At 35.5% G+C, this 17,298-nt stretch overlaps 3 protein-coding genes across 8 annotated transcripts in view; 2 read left to right on the forward strand and 1 right to left on the reverse strand.

The window, feature by feature from the left end:
* Window positions 1-14,143, reverse strand: part of LOC119076005 (dystrophin, isoforms A/C/F/G/H) — a 339,975-nt gene extending 325,832 nt beyond the window's left edge. For 2 of the 5 annotated variants that reach the window (XM_037182582.1, XM_037182584.1), the window contains exon 1: window positions 13,858-14,143. In XM_037182582.1, coding sequence (XP_037038477.1) covers window positions 13,858-13,957 — 100 coding nt within the window. In that variant the 5' untranslated portion in view covers window positions 13,958-14,143. The remainder of the gene's footprint in view (window positions 1-13,857) is intronic. The other 3 variants (XM_037182583.1, XM_037182580.1, XM_037182585.1) reach the window with 2 other exon arrangements.
* LOC119076063 (cytochrome P450 4d1-like) lies at window positions 1,778-11,983 on the forward strand. 2 transcript variants are annotated; one of them, XM_037182705.1, is made up of 7 exons: window positions 1,778-2,006; window positions 2,072-2,178; window positions 10,197-10,287; window positions 10,359-10,614; window positions 10,674-10,986; window positions 11,051-11,291; window positions 11,426-11,981. In XM_037182705.1, exons 1-7 carry the CDS (start codon window positions 1,856-1,858, stop codon window positions 11,776-11,778), a joined length of 1,512 nt encoding a protein of 503 aa, XP_037038600.1. In that variant the 5' UTR covers window positions 1,778-1,855; the 3' UTR covers window positions 11,779-11,981. The 2 variants fall into 2 exon arrangements, with proteins under 2 accessions (XP_037038600.1, XP_037038601.1); XM_037182706.1 differs by lacking the exons at window positions 1,778-2,006; window positions 2,072-2,178 and adding exons at window positions 8,461-8,682; window positions 8,749-8,852 and having other exon boundaries at window positions 11,426-11,983.
* On the forward strand, window positions 4,762-6,916 carry LOC119076059 (methyltransferase FGSG_00040-like). Its single transcript, XM_037182696.1, has 2 exons — window positions 4,762-4,871; window positions 5,215-6,916. Exon 2 carries the CDS (start codon window positions 5,226-5,228, stop codon window positions 6,816-6,818), a length of 1,593 nt encoding a protein of 530 aa, XP_037038591.1. The 5' UTR covers window positions 4,762-4,871; window positions 5,215-5,225; the 3' UTR covers window positions 6,819-6,916.
* Window positions 14,144-17,298: the final 3,155 nt, after the last annotated feature.

Raw genomic sequence — 17,298 nt, forward strand, 5'->3', positions numbered from 1 at the left:
GTGGATGTGCCACAGTTTAGCATAATGGAATACGATGAAGATGCATGACGTGTGTGACACAACCTCATAAATTAGGTTGTCCCATTGAATCCACTGTCGGCATGAGAGGCGACCATTTCTATTTTTTCACCTTCCTAAGTTCTTACCACTCTGCATTGAGTTGTCTCTCTGATCGAAACAGTCAGTGGCAAAAGCAACCGCTGCTTTCCTGATAATTCAATTTGGATTTTGTTAAGAGATAGCAGAACTTAACGGCTGTAAGACGAAAATCAATCGATTTTCCCTTATAAAACAAAACCGCTTTGAGTCAGCATTGTTTAACAATGTTAGATTCACAAAATGCTTAGTATAGCAATACGAAGGTTATCAATTTTCTCAACTTTGTTGTGATTACAATTTATACTGAAAGCGTACGGCAGTAAAAGAAAACGTATTTAACTGTTGAGCAATTTAGAACATAGAGTTGTAACTAGGTCCCACCTTTTGGGCGGGTCAGGTCCCTTGACTGACACTTTTCTAAATGTATTTTTGACGTATTCATGAAAACTTGTCACATTTAATACATATTATATTTACTATATTAATGACTCCAGGCAATTTGACAATTTTTTTTTTCTTGGAAACCATCGGGGGTAAGGTGGAATTATTTTTGACCACTTTATGAGCATCAACCTCACATCATAAATAAAATATGACTCGTGTAGATTACGACCCTCGCTTCGCTCTGGCCATAAACCTCGTATGAGCTGTCTATTATTCTGTTTGATTGCATTTTTTTTTACACCAGAGTAGATGCGAAGTTTGTTTTGTGAATGTGGAACGAGGACTTTTTCACAAAATAAAAGAGTGCGATAGATGTTCTTCTCTTACAATTTTGCGTAAAAAAAGGAAGTTCCCCGGTACTTAATATACCTTCACATGGTGACATGGTAATAAATGAACTTAATTAGTTTTTGGTTCATCGTTAAAAATAACTCAGTTTACTAATATTTTCGGTACCACTCTATAATGGTAAAGGGGTTAAAAATATTTGTAAAAGGAGAAATTTATTGGTATACCGAGAAAAAATAATCCCTCGATTTCCCATTCACAAAACCTTCAATCGTGAATAAAATGTCACGACTCGTGTTAATTACGGGAAACTTCACACTCGTAAATATTTTACAATATTCATTTAATTCCATGTATTTAAAAAAAATCTTCAAAAATTACCTTTTTTATTAAAATTTCTTACACTTTTTAATCAAAGTGTGCTAATTTGATAACAGGCATTTTGCTGGCGTAACATGTGGTTGTAAAGGGAGTAAAAAACTACCGACTTGATAAATGACAAACAACTTGATAGTCAACTATCAACTATCAAATTTGTTAGTCAACTATCAAATTTGATAGTCAACTATCAAATTTTATAGTCAACTTATATGATTTACCAACACTACCAAACAAAATCAAATTTCATCAAAGTAATCCTTTTCGATTGAGGCTATTTATAATCAACAGTATAAAATCCCGTTTTTCTCGGATAGCTTCCAGAACCTTAGTCCTACATAGCCCATCTTCGAACTTAGCCTCGGGATTTTAATTCCACGTATTTATAAAAAAGAATCATCCAAATTGGTTTACTCAAGTTATCGTGCCCTCAACGATTTTTTGTTACCCACATTTAACGTTTTTCATAGCATTTCATACATTTTCAATCACAGTGAACCTTTTTGTTACTGACATTTTTCGGTATTTTCTGGTGTAAGACCCTGACTTTCAGTCAAGGGAATAATCGAAAGAAATTATTCCAGCTGAGTAAACGATCAGTTGAAAAGAAATTCTCTATCAGTTAAGTCATTCGCGTGTAATAATAATGATACTCATTTTGATAGTAGTCAGTGCACTAATTCTGCTTCTTAGTAGAATCAATTATCGAAAAATATATTTAGCATTTAAATTGCCAGGTCCTTTTCCACTACCTATAGCTGGAAACGGTTATGTATTCATTAACAAGTCCTCCTCAGGTATGTGTATGTGTATGAACGTTTTTTGTTTGTTTAATTAACAAAAACATTTTTGAAATATAAAGAACAGCTACGAATTGCTGAAAAGATAATAAGAGACAACGGTGAAATCGTTGGTTTATGGTTGCGGTCGGACTTCCACCTTCTTTTGTCAGATCCGAAAGCTATTGAGGTGAGAATTTCTTGTTATTTGCGGGTAACATTTCTCAACAAATATCAGATCTATTACTTCATTTTGATGTAAGTATTTTCAATAGATTGATTTAAAATCTTTTACTTCATTGCGTTAAACGCGCAACATTAGTCACAGGATGTTGTATATTCCTAAAGTGGTTATCGAGCCCAATGTCAGTAAACACACGAAACCGTGACTTTTCACTTTTATCCTAAATTGTGTAATGGATTTTTCATGTTTAGAACCAAACTCTGACGGATATGAAACATGTACCACGGACTAAAAGTCTTTTTAAGCGTTTTCTTCTCACACGCTAAAAAAGACCTTTAGTCCTAGGTACGACGTACGAAATATACAATCTTCTTGACTATGATCTGATCACTATAAACCAGAGCTTATTTTATATAAACAAAGTTTTCTGTAAGTTATAGAATTTCTCTAGAAGAAACCTTCGGAAATTCCAGAAAACTGAAGAAAATATTTCTAAAAAAAAACAGAGCTTACGTCTGATGCACTGGCGTTAGATAGTACATGATTATCACTTTTTATTACAACATTGTAATATAAGGTAATTATCACTACCTTTTTTCATTGTTATTAAACAGACTCTTTGCCGTCGAAAACTTGTTTTCGTCAAGAATGTCTCATTGTATGCATACTAACGTACTCTGAGATGATTCATTGGCAACTGAAGCTTACAATGTTCAATTATTTACCGATATAATTGTGACTGATGTGAGGAGGGAGCGCGTTCAATAAAGCAGGGACTTCTTGTTTTTGTTTCGTAAGGATAAAAGCAATTTGCCAAAGCTAAACCCATGCAATGAATAATAATGAAACTCCAGCAGTAAAACTTTTATTTCATTGCTAATGTCGCCCATAAAAATGTAATCTACGCTGTGTGTTGGAGCAGTTAAACGGTCTCGTCGGCACATTTTGTTATACAAAAATCAGATACCACACCACAGGCATCAGCAAAAGACCTTATTCCGGTAAAGCGAATCAAGTACTCAATAACGTATCTTACTCTGATTTTCAACTTGACACCAGACTTCTGACATCTACACTTTTTCAGAGATAGCTCATATGAGCAGGCTGATGTGAAATTAAAAACTATCGTAATTAAGAAGTGATCATCCCATTTCCACATTGAAATGATCTCATCTTTGACACAAGGATGCCTCTGATGTCCTAGTCTTAGAATAAGGCGAAGCAGCCTAGTTTCAAGTTGTGAGTAAGAATTAACGTACTACTTCCACATTGAGATTAATAGTATTTTACATGACCAGGGATAAAAAGATGAAAAGTAGAGTTTTCGTGTGAATTTTGTTGATCCGAGTCGAAGCCGAGGTCAATAAACACACGAAAACGAGACTTTTCACTTTTATCCCGAGATATGTAATGGATTTTACATGCTGAGGGTGTCAAAAACCGTGCTTCGTCTGAAGCTTGCTGATCAAAAACACACTTGGAAGTTTGCTTTTATCACAAAATTGTTACTATTCACGGTGCGGTTGAATGAATTTTAACTGATCATTTCGATGCACTTTTGATATTTTTGGATATTATCAGTCAGCCTGGAGCCCTGAACAAGGTTCCACAAATTTTTTTGATTTTCATCAGTACCGTCGGTGACAGTGGTGCATAGCCCATCCTGTCTACAGAGAGTGTTGGAAAACTGTTTATGGTTGCAATCGATAGTGCCTGGAATTCTAATAACAATTGTACAAAAATTCGGTACCATAAGTGCAAGGGAAGCCGACAGAGACACGCTAAAGTTTTAAAAACGTTATTTTCAAACAGTCATACAGGCGTGGATACTTTAGGGATGAAGCTAATAAATTGTTCTCGCAGTAGAGCAACATCTCCTCTACCAATGTCCAAAAATGCTCCGAGCTGACTAATAATATCCAAAAATGTCAAAAGTGCATCGAGATGATCAGTTAAAATTCATTCAACCGCACCGTGATATTGACCGTCGGGTTAACATCTCATCTGGTTTTAATGATTTTCTTAAAAGAAAGTAACGAACTAGTGACTTTCCTTAAAAAAATTGTAGGCGTTGATCCAGGGGCTATTAAGTTGAATTAATTTGCCGAAATTCGCCTAAATTCGTCGAAATTCTCCCAAATTAAAAAATTCAAATTTTGAAAATTTTCTTCCAAATTTATGTTTTTTGAAATATTTTGCTAGTTTTGTGATATAGCATAACAAAAATATGCAAGAATCTACCAAATTCACAAATATATGTAAAATTCACAAAATTAGGACATTGTTAATCGTTTTTCCAAAAAAAAGCCATCATGGCTTCCCGGTTAAAAATAGATTTCTGGAATGTCTTGGCCAAAAATATGTAACTAAGTTCTACGATTCTTTGAAATTTCTTAAAATCATGTATAAATTCACAAAAAATCGCCAAAATCCGTCAAAATTCGCCAAAATTCGTCAAATTCTCCAAATTCGCCAAAATTTCCTGAAAATTCAACTAAATAGCCCCTGCGTTGATCTCATCTCTTATGTTGGCTTTTGCACATCCAAAGTAAGTCAGATATTACAATTTCATTGAAACAGTCTTAGTGGGCTGAGTACAACAACTGAACTGGTGCACTTTTTATTCGAAGAGTAACTTGCTACTGTGAACACGCGTGTGGTTGAATCAAATCAAATTTTAAAATAAAACTGAAATCCCGGTACGTTAATTATATTTTCATTAATAAATAAAACTCAACAGACAACAAAGCCCGCTTGATTGATACGTTCAATGAGATTGTAGTTAAATAATTTATTTTTAAATCAAATTTAAATTTTGACCATCTCGTCGTCCACGGAAATAATGTTTTCTTCTCGGTGGCCAAAAATATAAAATTAATTTCCTGGTCATACATTTCCCGGTTGTATCCAAAATTCCTTCCCGGTATCCAGGATACCGCATTATTTCTATGCTCGCATCTCGTGTCCCTTCTAAGTATCTTTGTTGTGCGAACCATAAAATCGTTTTGACGAAGCCAAATTATTTTTTTCGCACTTCCTTAGCTGCAAACAAAATGGGTTCACAAGCAAAAGTTTCAGGAATGGCGGACATTCGACTACGATTAAACGAGCTTGCAGTTGACGATTGGAAAAGTATCGGCAACAGGAACTTTGTTTTAAAACGATACGAAGAAGCTGTTATCGCCTACACAAAAGGAATCGAACAAGGGGTCAACTTAATTGACCTTCTGGCGAATCGCTCCGCATGCTATTTGGCACTTTCCGAGCATAAATTGGCATTGGATGACGCTGAGTCAGTCCTTTACATGGATGAAAAACATTTCAAATGCATTAACCGTAAGGTCGCAGCATTGTTCGGTATGAAACTGTACAAGGATGCGGTCGCGTATTTGGAAAATATCAAACTTGATTCGATTCAACCGAATGATAGACGAATTTTAGTTGGTTTGAAGACGAGAGCAAATTCGTATGTTTCCCAATCAGAACATGGAGACTATCCTTGGCTGTACAGACGGGAAATCAAATACCTCGACATGGCTGATTTTACGAAATCCGTCATCATCAAGGATTCGGCAATAAAAGGCAGAGGACTTTTTGCTACAAAGACAATTCAGCCGGGGGAATTGATATTGGCGAGCAAGGCATGGGCTTACGTGGAGGATACGATTCCAAATGCATGGCATTTTGGACAGAAATCTCTAATGCTTGGTATCAATTCCAAACTCACCGAACAAATGGAACAAATGTTGAATGAAAATCCGAAAAAACGCCAGGAACTGTACCGTTTGTATGCTGGACCGGAGTTGGGATTTTTACCATTCGAACAAGGAGTAACGCCGAACGTTGAAATCATTGACAAAAAACGAATCGAATCCATTTCCACTTACAATAGATTTGCATATAATGAACCCATTGACGAAATCACCAAAAGAATGGCTGGAATTTGGATCACTCCATCGTATCTGAATCACAGTTGCGTTGACTCAAACAGCTCATGGCTAATCATTGGTGATTTTCTGTTTGTTCGTGCTGTCCATACTATTCGCAAGGACGAAGAAATTCTGATATGTTATCAACCTCCCAATGAATTAAATGCACATAAGTCGTTGCGTGATACATACGATTTCATATGCTCGTGTCGTCTCTGCCAACGAGATCGATTGGACGACGAAAGCGTAGTAGCCACCAGAGCTACCATTTTTAATCAGCTGGAAACAGCTTTGGGTAAATTCAAAATACCAAGTCAATTGCGCATGAAGAAAGAAGATGAGCGTAAAATACTTGGTTTGTTTCGATCATTCGAACGGACTCGTCGAGATGCACCGGAATTGAATTGTTGCTTGTTCTATGAATTATTGTTGTTTGGCGTTTTTCAAATAAAACTTTTGGAATTCGTAAATGTTGCAAATACTTTCGAGAAATTGTACAAAATGTGCGAAAATATTCCCACATATTCGTTGATTGCAGTGGAGGCGTGTATGCAGCTCGTGATGTCAAATGCCGCAGCTCGCAAATTTCAAAATGCGCAAATTTGGTTGCGAGTCCTGAAGAAGAAAGCGGTCATCACATTTGGAACTGATAAAATGCTTGAGATCAAATACCCTACGTACATGAACTTAATTCGTGCGAACGGTCTGAATGTTTGAATTTATGCTCAGCGTAATTGAATCACTTTTTCTTGTTAATTGCATAATTTGTTTCCTTAATTTTTTCCGTTAATAAAAACATGTAACAATTACCTTCAGCTGAACTAATCTTTTGTACCATTTTACCTTCAGCTGAACTAATCTTTCGTACCATTTTGAATAAACAAATGTTGGTTTTTACAAATTGGCCTAAAATGCAGATTTCAATCTTTGTATTGCGTAATTCTGTAACCGGATCTCAAGATTCCATCATTTCATGCAGTAGAATCCACTGTGTCAATCAAGAATCACTGTAGTCACAGCTCTGCTAGCAGTGCTATGCTTCAGTGCATGGGATCAGTTCTAACTGATGTCATGGCACCTTTGGTTGTATTTCTCTTTCTGTTTTGACAGAAAAAATGGAGTAGATTGCACTTAATCAGAAGTATAGGCACCATGAATGTCGTTAGATAAAATTGTGGACTTTATCTTATCACGCTAACCCTGATATGCATACAACACTTCTTAGAGAAATAAGAAAATGAAATTATGAGATTGTAGGAAGGTTGGCCTGTAGAGTCGCCACTATTGTTTCATTACATTATTGGAGATCTAACTACACTCTCAATATCCATGATATTTCATAGCAGCGAAGTTGGCGCACAAAAAATAGATCGGTGAGTGGTGACGTTATACACATATCTTGCGATTTAGCAATAGACTAAATGCAACACTAGAACTCACCCACAGCGCAAGGCTATTAGACTAAAACAGAAGATAAGTTCACAAACAAAGCCAACGCTTTTCCCTTTCCCAGGGCTCACGTTTAGTGAATGAATCAGGGCCTACTTTTTGGAAACTAATTTCTTGAATTTCTCGAAATTTCTCGAATTTTCTGGAATTTCTTAAAATTTCTCGAATTCGAGAAATTCGAGAAACTTCAAGAAACTCGAGAAATTAGTTTCTTGAAATTTCTGGAATTTCTCGAAGTTTCTCGAATTTCTTGAATTTTCTGGAATTTCTTGAAATTTCTGGAATTTCTCGAAGTTTCTCGAATTTCTTGAATTTTCTGGAATTTCTTGAAATTTCTTGAAATTTCTGGAATTTCTCGAAGTTTCTCGAATTTCTTGAATTTTCTGGAATTTCTTGAAATTTCTCGAATTCGAGAAAATCAAGAAACTTTGAGAAATTCCAGAAATATTTCTCGAAGTTTCTTGAATTTCTCAAAGTTTCTTGATTTTCTCTAAAAGTTTCTAAAAAGTAGGCCCTGGAATGAATTGAGAAGAAGAAGGCTGTTTCGACCTCGAGAACTAGCGGCGGTCCAAAAGTCAAAGTGGACTGACTATCTTCAGTTGTTTCCGCTAGCCTCTTACACAAGACAGCAGTAGCCTTACAGGTGAACTAGTTTTTGAAAGGCAACATAGATAAGTGCCATCATCATTTGAAAGGGCATTTTCTGCCAAGTTTTTTAACGTTGCGATTTCAATGATGATACCTTAGACTGAGACTGTGTGGAACAGTTACATTTATCTTCACTTGGAATTACGTTATTTTTGAATCAAAGAGAAATCAAATTCCGGACCTCAATATGTTCATTGATATCGCTATCGTAATCAATTCAAATCAATTTTCAGTAATTTTTTAGTAGAAATTAAAGCATTCTCAAGACGAGTAAACGATCAGTCAAAATCCCATTCTCTATCCGCTAAGAAGTCATACCTCGATGCAATAACAATGCTATTCACTTTGATAATATTCTGTGCACTGATATTCTATCTCAGCGGAATCAATTATCGCAAAGTGTATTTGTCGTTAAAGATACCTGGTCCGTTTCCACTGCCATTTGTCGGAAATGCTTTGATGTTACTCTTGACTAAATCTTCAGGTCTGTACTAATATACAAGTGTTAAATGAAATGATTTTGTGGAACTAAAAAACATTTCATGAAAAGATCACATCGTTATTGCTGAAAAGATAATTGGCAACAAGGATATCATTCGTGGATGGATCAAATCAGATTTAATAGTTTTTTTGTCAGACCCGAAAGCTGTTGAAGTGAGTATTTCTAACGATAATTTCGAAATATATCCGGATCTAGCTAAAACCGATGATTTGGTTTATTGTTGCTGCGCAGTGAAATTGATACAAAATAACAGTTTGCGGACGATTATCTCTTTTTATCAACTTATCAATGCATAACGGCTAAAAGCTCTGTTCTTTGAAATTGATATCTTAAGTTTAATGTTGAGACTTTGATCTTATTACAGGTTGATGTATTTTCACTTCGATTAGCCTCAAAGAGTCTGATCTGATAAGTTTTAAAATTAGAAATCGTCGATTAAGTCATTGTTTGGACATTTTTATTTTGACTAATGGGACTAACTGTTTTTCGCGCGTAGGGAATACAGTTGTGTTCAATATTCAATATGATTTTCATACCTAGGACCCAAAAAGTGCGCTTTTTCTCCGTCCAATATGAAAAATACTATTCGTACCACGGACCTAGTCGTACTATTCGTACCTCGCCTTCGACTCTGTCTGGAATCTTCTCACACGTTAAAAAAGACTTTTAGTCCTAGGTACGTACATAGGGACGAAAAGTTGAAAGTGTATTTTTGGTGTGAATTTTGTTGATCCTAGGCGAAGCCGAGGTCAATAAACATATCTTGAGTTTTGGATTTTAAATTCTGAAGGATTCGTTAGAAGTCCTTCAGACGTAAATAGACAGGTTTTCGAAGCGTACACATGGTGCCGAGGAATTTCGCGCGAGATTTCTACACTAGAGGTTGATTTTACATTTTTAATATAAGAAAAAAGTGGAAATGGTTGCGAACTGGAATATCAGTATTTTTCGACCAGCAGAATATTGGAATTGGGTGCGAACTTGATTGTGGGCACTTTACGAGTAACAAAAAATTGGAAATGGGTGCGAACTCGATATTTGGTGTTTGCACAGATACCGTGAAAAGTAAGGGGAAGGAGTTTTGTTCGTTCCAAGGGAATTCGGGGAATTCATCCTTTTACAAAATGTAAAATAAAGGCCTTTCGTTCGTTCCTATGGAGTTCATCCTTTTATGAAATATAGCCTAAGGGCCTTTTTGTCTATTCCTCAAAATCAAGTTCGCAACCAATCCTAATTTTCATTTTATCAAAAAAGTGATGAAAATCGAGGTCGCACCCATTTCCACTTTTTCTTTAAATTTAGAAAATTCGAAAAGTATAACCGAAAATGTATGGGTGCGAGATTCCACCTCTAGTGTAGGAATCTCGCATGGCGCGAAAATCCTTTTTTTACTATATAAACCAGCCGTAATTTACCACGGAAATAAGACCGAACCTACGCCCATAACTCACCAAAATCACGTTCTTCTTAACAATTAATCTTTCGATTATCTTCAGACTCTGCTGAGCAGTAAGAACTACATAGAAAAATCAATTCTGTATAAATTCATCACACCTTGGCTAAACGAAGGACTGCTCCTGAGCAAGGGTAATTGCCAAATTGAAAAAATTGTCTCTGATCTCAGACACACAAAATAACAAAAAATAAACTTTCTTTAGGAGCAAAATGGTTTCAACGAAGGAAACTGTTGACACCAGCATTTCATTTCAAAATTCTGGAGCAATTTGTTGAAGTCTTTGATCGTCAAAGTGACTATCTCGTTAACAACTTAAATCGATACAGTAAAGGTGAGAAAGTGGAATTGTTTCCACTAGTCACAAACTATGCGTTGGATGTGATTTGTGAATCGGCCATGGGAACACAACTGTCTGCGCAGCAGTCTATGAACCAGGAATATGTGTCTGCCGTTAAGAAGTATTTGATAATTGAAATTGAACTGTTCGTAAATAAGAAACTGATTTTGAATTTTGCAGAATGTCTCATGTTATACACTTCCGCATGACGAAATTCTATCTACGAGAAGATTGGATATTTCGCCTAACTTCATTGTACAACGAAGAGAAAGAAGCGCTCAGACTACTTCACGGTTTTACCGACGATGTAATACAAAAAAGGCGAAAGAGTTCGATTGCACCCACCAAAGCTTTCAACCCTGACGATTTCGATGAGTCAATCGGCGAGAAAAGGAAAATGAATTTACTCGACATCCTACTGCAATCGACAATCAACGGGGAACCGTTGAGTGACTTGGACATTCGGGAGGAAGTTGATACGTTTATGTTTGAGGTTTATTCACATCCCGATCAATTATAGAAGCCAGACCATCAGACTAAAATCTGTTTGCTTATAGGGTCACGATACCACTTCATCGGGAATAATATTTTGTTTGTACAACATTGCTAAATATCCCGAGGTCCAACGGAAATGCTTTCAAGAAGTCAGAGAAGTTTTGAGCGATGATCGTCAACAAGCCGTATCCTTGACGCTGCTGAATAATTTGAACTATTTGGATTTGGTGATAAAGGAGACGCTGCGTTTGTTTCCCTCAGTTCCCTTCATTGGTCGGAAATTACGAGAGGAAACTGAGATAGGTAAAGGCCTGCTACCCTAAGCCTCCGTTTTTGTGAGGAAAACGAGGACACTCTGAATCAGAAAAATCGTTAAAATGAAAACCGAATGCAATTGAGCTGATCGTAGAGACTTTTATTGACATAAACATTTGCAGGTGGGTACACTATACCGAAAGACACTGAGGTGGTGATTCCCATTTATTCAATGGGTCGTAATCCAAAGCTGTTCGCCGATCCGTTGAGATTTTGGCCGGAACGATTTTCGTTGGAAAACAGTGGCATTAACGACACAAACTATTTTACGTACATTCCATTTTCTGCGGGTCCTCGCAACTGTATCGGTCAGAAATTCGCTGTCTTAGAGATTAAGAGTGTGATATCGAAAATATTGAGACATTTTGAGATATCGCTGGCGGAGGACAGTGTGAATCAACCATTGTTAACAGCTGAACTTATTTTGTTTTCGGAGAGTAAAATCAATTTTCATTTGAAACCAAGATTGTACTAAAACAACTATAAATGTAAGTCGGACTGGTGGAAGGTTCTTTTGTTTTAAATGTAATTGTTAGGAAGAAGTAATTCACAGAGAACACAAGTAATTTGTTTAAATAAATATTTGCAGGGACAAAATTGTTAAACTAATTAAAATTTGGTTTAAATTGCTGCTTCCTTCAATTTTCCTTCGAATCAAGAAGTACATTATCAAGACCGGCAAGTACATCACCAGTTATCAAAATAAAGTCTGTTACTTCTCTAGATCTCAGTGTTTTCTGCATTTTAAAACAGAATAACTAACCTCAATTTTTAGACCCGTACGAAGTACATAAGTCTAATAGGTTTACAACACGTCGAAATATAATATAATCGCTGAAGCTATTTGTCGTCGCTTTTCGTTTGTTTTGTTTTTTCGTAGTGACTATTCGCAGGCGCCTGCCAATAGCCAAATTATTATTAAAGATACTATTGGCAGGCGACTGCCAATAGCATCTTCCCCTTTAACACAGGCAATTGGCAGGCGTCTTCACAAAGACTATTCGCAGGCGGAATGACGTTTCAATAGCATCTATGTTGTTTTTTCATGCAGCAGAGTAGACAAGGGATTGAGAAATGGCAATTAACGTTTTTCTTGTTAGTTTGAGGAATATACTGGGAGGGAATGCACGTGCAGGTAGGCGACTCCCCAGTCTAGACGCAGTCAAGTAGAAGGTTCCACTATATTTCACCGTACGAGACCGTTGCTCAAAAAAACCGTGAATAATACTTTTTTCCCGTTTGGTAATGGCCAATTCTGGTCTAAGTTCCAAGATGAGGAAATAAATGCTGTTTTTAGCATAAACGATAATATAAGCTGCTGACTAGGTCAGGTTTTCATTTTTGAAGAAACCTGGCCTGTCTGAAGTTCAGTCGCATAACCTGAATTTCTGAAACCTGTCAGGTTTTGGGTTTTCATAAAAATTTTCAGGTCAACCTGTCACCCAGAATCAGGTCAGATCAAATTTGATTGAATCAGGTGGCGTGGGGTAATTTGGCACACGGTTCTAAAATACCGCATTTTTCAATTACGTAAAAGGTGAACTCGCACACTATTTTTCGATACCAAAATTTTGTAAAACGAGTCATTAAGTCGATGACATGGCTAAAAAGCATTTGCAGCAATAAACTTGCGTGTGCGAGTTCACCTTTTACGTAGTTTAAAAGTGTGTTCTTTTGGCATCGTGTGCCAGATTATCCGATACCAATCAGGTTCAGGTCGAAACAGGTTCAGGTATTTTCAGGTTTCACGTAAACCTGACCTGTTACGAGCCTTAAACTGAACTTTACAGTGATTGTAGTTCTTTTGCCTCTATCTCGAGTAAATTTGACTTTTATGGTCGACTAGCTATTGCATACACTGTTCGTACGGGTCGCTTTAACCTGAACTTGTCGCTCACTGTACTCTCAGCCATCTGAAAAAGGATAGCTTTATCCGATTTTATAACATCGCTCTGTTGTTACAGAGGACAGGAAATATCCAACAGTCAAATCCATAAAACACTCCAAACCGATTCCAATATTTCTATTTTTGCATACTGTCAATAAATGAAGCTTGAAATCTCTCCAAGTTTCAAGTTCCAACAAAATACAACTTTGGATTCGTGAGAATACCCCCTTGTGTTGTTACAATTCTGTCGTCATAGAGATAAGCACACAAGCATTTTCAGGTGAAAACCATAACAAATTTCTGTTACGACCGACACACTCACGAGTGCTGGTGACGATAAGCCAAAAAAAAAAACAATTATGTAACACTACCGTACCGGTACGCGCATAATCATACATTGAACTGAATGTATTACTTATTATAACATTAAGTCATACACTAAGAAATTGTTGTGTCTGTTTACTTTTACTGTTTCATTATCTTATCGACGAATGTGTTCTTCGTCTAACATTTACTTGTATATATAGAATGTTACTAAGTCTTTTCGAACGATGGTTTTTTGTTCCGAATTTGGGTTCAAAAGCGGAGAACAGTGGGACAATATTAATTAAGGTTTCCCGGGGGAATCACTCATTCAATAAGATATTTAGCGAAAAAGAACCTTACCTAAGACATCCTGAATGTAGTAATCGATCGGCTTACGCAGCAGTCTTCCACTCTTGTGACTGTAGTCCACATCAACTCGATAAATCACTTGCCGTTTCATTTCACTCGTTCAGAATTGACACAGTCTGTATTCTCACTAATTGACCATCATTTGTTCTCACTATCCTTCAATTAATGAATGTGTGGCGACAATTCTATAATTTCAGTCGAACTGAATATTGCAAACACCGAACCAATAAATCACAACAGAGAACAGAGACAAAAAAAAAGTTTTAATTTGAAAAATGAAAAATGGTCAAATCGCTTCCGTCAACAGTGTGGTTGTTACTCGTGATTATACGGTCGATTCATTAAAAAAACACGATAGATCGGCACTACGTGCTAACACAAACTGTTTCGGTCAGTGTGCAGTTCGAATCAACATGATGTTATTATTTCTTTGATTTATTATCAAATCCAATTTGTTTATCATCATCCGTTTGGCTGTTCAATTGTGTGTTTCATTTCGTTCATAGCCAACCATTACTAGTTTTGATTGTGTGTATGGTATGAACAAAACACTGGTATAAATGAGTTCGATGGGTTCGATGCAACGACCATTTTTATCAAAAACAAAAAAAAAACTTTAATTCCGACTGCAACAACAACTTGTGGACATTGCTAGTAATTTATATTCAAAATGTGTGCTACACAGTCAACTGGTTGAAATTGATAAATATCTTCATTTGTTAGAATTAGAATTATTAGTTGGTCGCGCACCAACTTCATTAAAAATTAATTTGAACAAAATATTTTGTGCTCATAAATTTGAATGTTGTTATATAACACCGAAGGCATTAACTTGCATTAATTGTGGTTTGTTTGGACATACATAATAGCTGCACAATGTTGGTTCTTTCAGCATTAATTTTATGCTGAAGGACAATAGCATTGGTCAAGAGTTGAACGTTCGTTTAAATGTGAAAATAGTTACCAGTAGTCTGAGAGTGTTGTACGACGATGATATGGTTGCAGGGCGGAGTATTCATGAAATTTGCGGAATTTATGAGAGTAGGATTTCGCGAAAATTCGTTAAATTTCACAAAACTTCGTTAAGTTTCATCTAATTTCGTTAAATTTCACAGACAATAGGCCCTGTTTGATAGATAAGATACATTGAGGTCCATCTGTTAGCGACAGCAACGACAAAATGAAGCAATAATTGATAGTCAATGTGGTCTTATCAGAATGATATTCAATATTTAAACAAATGAAGCAAATGATTCGGTTTCGAACACTAGGCGATACTTTATACAAAATAAAGAACAGATTTAACGAATACATTCGCCATATATTTGCCGAAAGTCATGCAACGACGCGACCGCTCTTCGAGAGACATAGCCATTATAATTTTGGACTCCTTTTTGGAAAAAGTAAGACCATTTTTTGGTGTTAAAATGTGTTAGCTTTCAGTCAAAATTTATATTTTTGTGGTGATGTAATGTCAGTCCGAGAAAACTCAATATTTCATGAAAATTGACAAAAATATAAATTTTGACTGAAAGCTAACACATTTTAACACCAAAAAATGGTCTTACTTTTTCCAAAAAGAATGAGAGTCGAAATTATCATCAAAAAAATAATAATTTTGCCCCGAAATGTAGGCAACAATTTAGCCATGTGTAGATACGACTGCACTTGCGGCGTCAACTGTGAGACACAATGACAGAGTCACACCTATATTGCTCAACGACATGTTTAAGAGCAATGAACCCTTTCATTTGCAAATTCGCTGCCCACATTTAGGCGGAAAAATATTCGTTTTTTAATGATTCTCTGAACCAAAATCTTTTTTGGAAAAGATAAAACCATTAAAATTAAAGCCTGTTTTGGATTATTATTTGCTTAGCTTTCGATACAGTCAAAGGCAGTCAATTTTCAGCATAAATTAGCTTCAGCTGTTTTTCAGCTGATCCATACAAACAATCACAACCGTTTATACGTCTTTATACGGTTTTACCACTATCATGCGCGTGCATGTAGCAGTTTCAACCGTATGAACAAGTAAAACCAGTTTTGATTGTATGTGTGGATCAGCTGAAAAACAGCTGAAGCAAATTTATGCTGAAAATTGACTGCCTTTGACTGTAACTAAATGAGCTTACTAAAGATTGAGACTTCAATTTCTTTAATTTTGGAATGATTGCTTGCCATGTGTTGCTTAGTTTGAAACCGTTATCAGTGTTCATGTTCATGGTTGGATTAGTTTCTTGTTGGATAAATAAACCTACTTTAATTTTACGAAGTTTGTAATTTTTTTCATGAGCGATGATTCTTGCGTTGCTCCAGTTAAAGCACGCAAAAATGTGTTAAGGGAAAAATTGGTTTGTGGCGAGGGGTGACGCACTCGGGATTAAATGGATTTAAATCCATTTAATCCCATGTATTTCTTGGATTAAATGTATTATATGGATTAAATTTGAAGAAGTGCGTGACCCCTCGGTTTGTGGGCGATAAGTTATCCCACTTTGCAGATTATGTAAATTTATGGCTATACTCAACTAAAATTGTAGCCTACATTTGTGCGTTTCGTATTTTTTAGTAAACTGCGGGCTTTTTTCAGGACTGGTTAAACTACGACAAGACAATCTATTTTTAGAGAAATCTAACACATTCGTGATTGTTATTATCGTCTTACATTCTTTAAAAAGGATTCTGATGTAGAGATATCAGCGAAAATAAATTACGAAACGCACAAATTTAGGCTAAAATTCTAGCTATGCCTCTTCAGAAGAAATGATACGGCGGATGTATCATTTGTTTTCGTAAAAGTAGAACAAAAATAAAACGGTACTTTCTTTACTGATAAAAATTTATATTTATTAATTCAATAAAACATTTTGAAACAATTATTTCTTTTATTTTTAATAAAAAGCATCACAATTTATATTTTTTATGTTTTTTTTACTATAACCCACTTTGCATCTGATTATAGAATGGCCATGTTTGTTTTGTTTATCAAATAAAAAGAGAAACGATTAACAAAAATTTTCTAAATTGAAATTATTAAAAATCAAAAAAATTATCAAAAAAATCTTAAAACTCAAATAATGGAAATAAACAAAACCAAAGTCAAAATTCTCATTTAGCGGGTAATTAGAAATTATAAGGTCAGGATTTGTTTGTTTTTTTTTTCGCTCTAAATACCCGTTAAATTTTGAATTTTATTTTCTTTTTCAAAATTATTTTTATTTTATTTTTGTTTCATTTGTCTTAACTTTTTTTATTAAACGAAACATTCTTGGTTATTTTTGTCAGTAAAATTTTTGACTTCTAAAATATTTATGTCAAACATTTAATTTGATATGTTTGTGATATTATGATAACTAAACTACACATATAAGAATAATGTTTATTTATTTCATTGACTTTTTTTATTTTGGTTTTGTTTTGGTACTATCT

This window comes from Bradysia coprophila, unplaced genomic scaffold (assembly GCF_014529535.1).
Source record: "Bradysia coprophila strain Holo2 unplaced genomic scaffold, BU_Bcop_v1 contig_232, whole genome shotgun sequence".
NCBI classification, from domain to species: Eukaryota; Metazoa; Arthropoda; class Insecta; order Diptera; family Sciaridae; genus Bradysia; species Bradysia coprophila.

Excerpts from the sequence above, each read along its gene's own strand:
- LOC119076063 (XM_037182705.1), top strand. The coding sequence starts at position 1,856 with ATGATACTCATTTTGATAGTAGTCAGTGCACTAATTCTGCTTCTTAGT. Across the intron at positions 2,179-10,196 it reads CAGATCCGAAAGCTATTGAG|ACTCTGCTGAGCAGTAAGAA; the intron begins GTGAGAATTTCT and ends GATTATCTTCAG. Across the intron at positions 10,615-10,673 it reads TATGTGTCTGCCGTTAAGAA|AATGTCTCATGTTATACACT; the intron begins GTATTTGATAAT and ends TGAATTTTGCAG.
- LOC119076059 (XM_037182696.1), top strand. The coding sequence starts at position 5,226 with ATGGGTTCACAAGCAAAAGTTTCAGGAATGGCGGACATTCGACTACGA.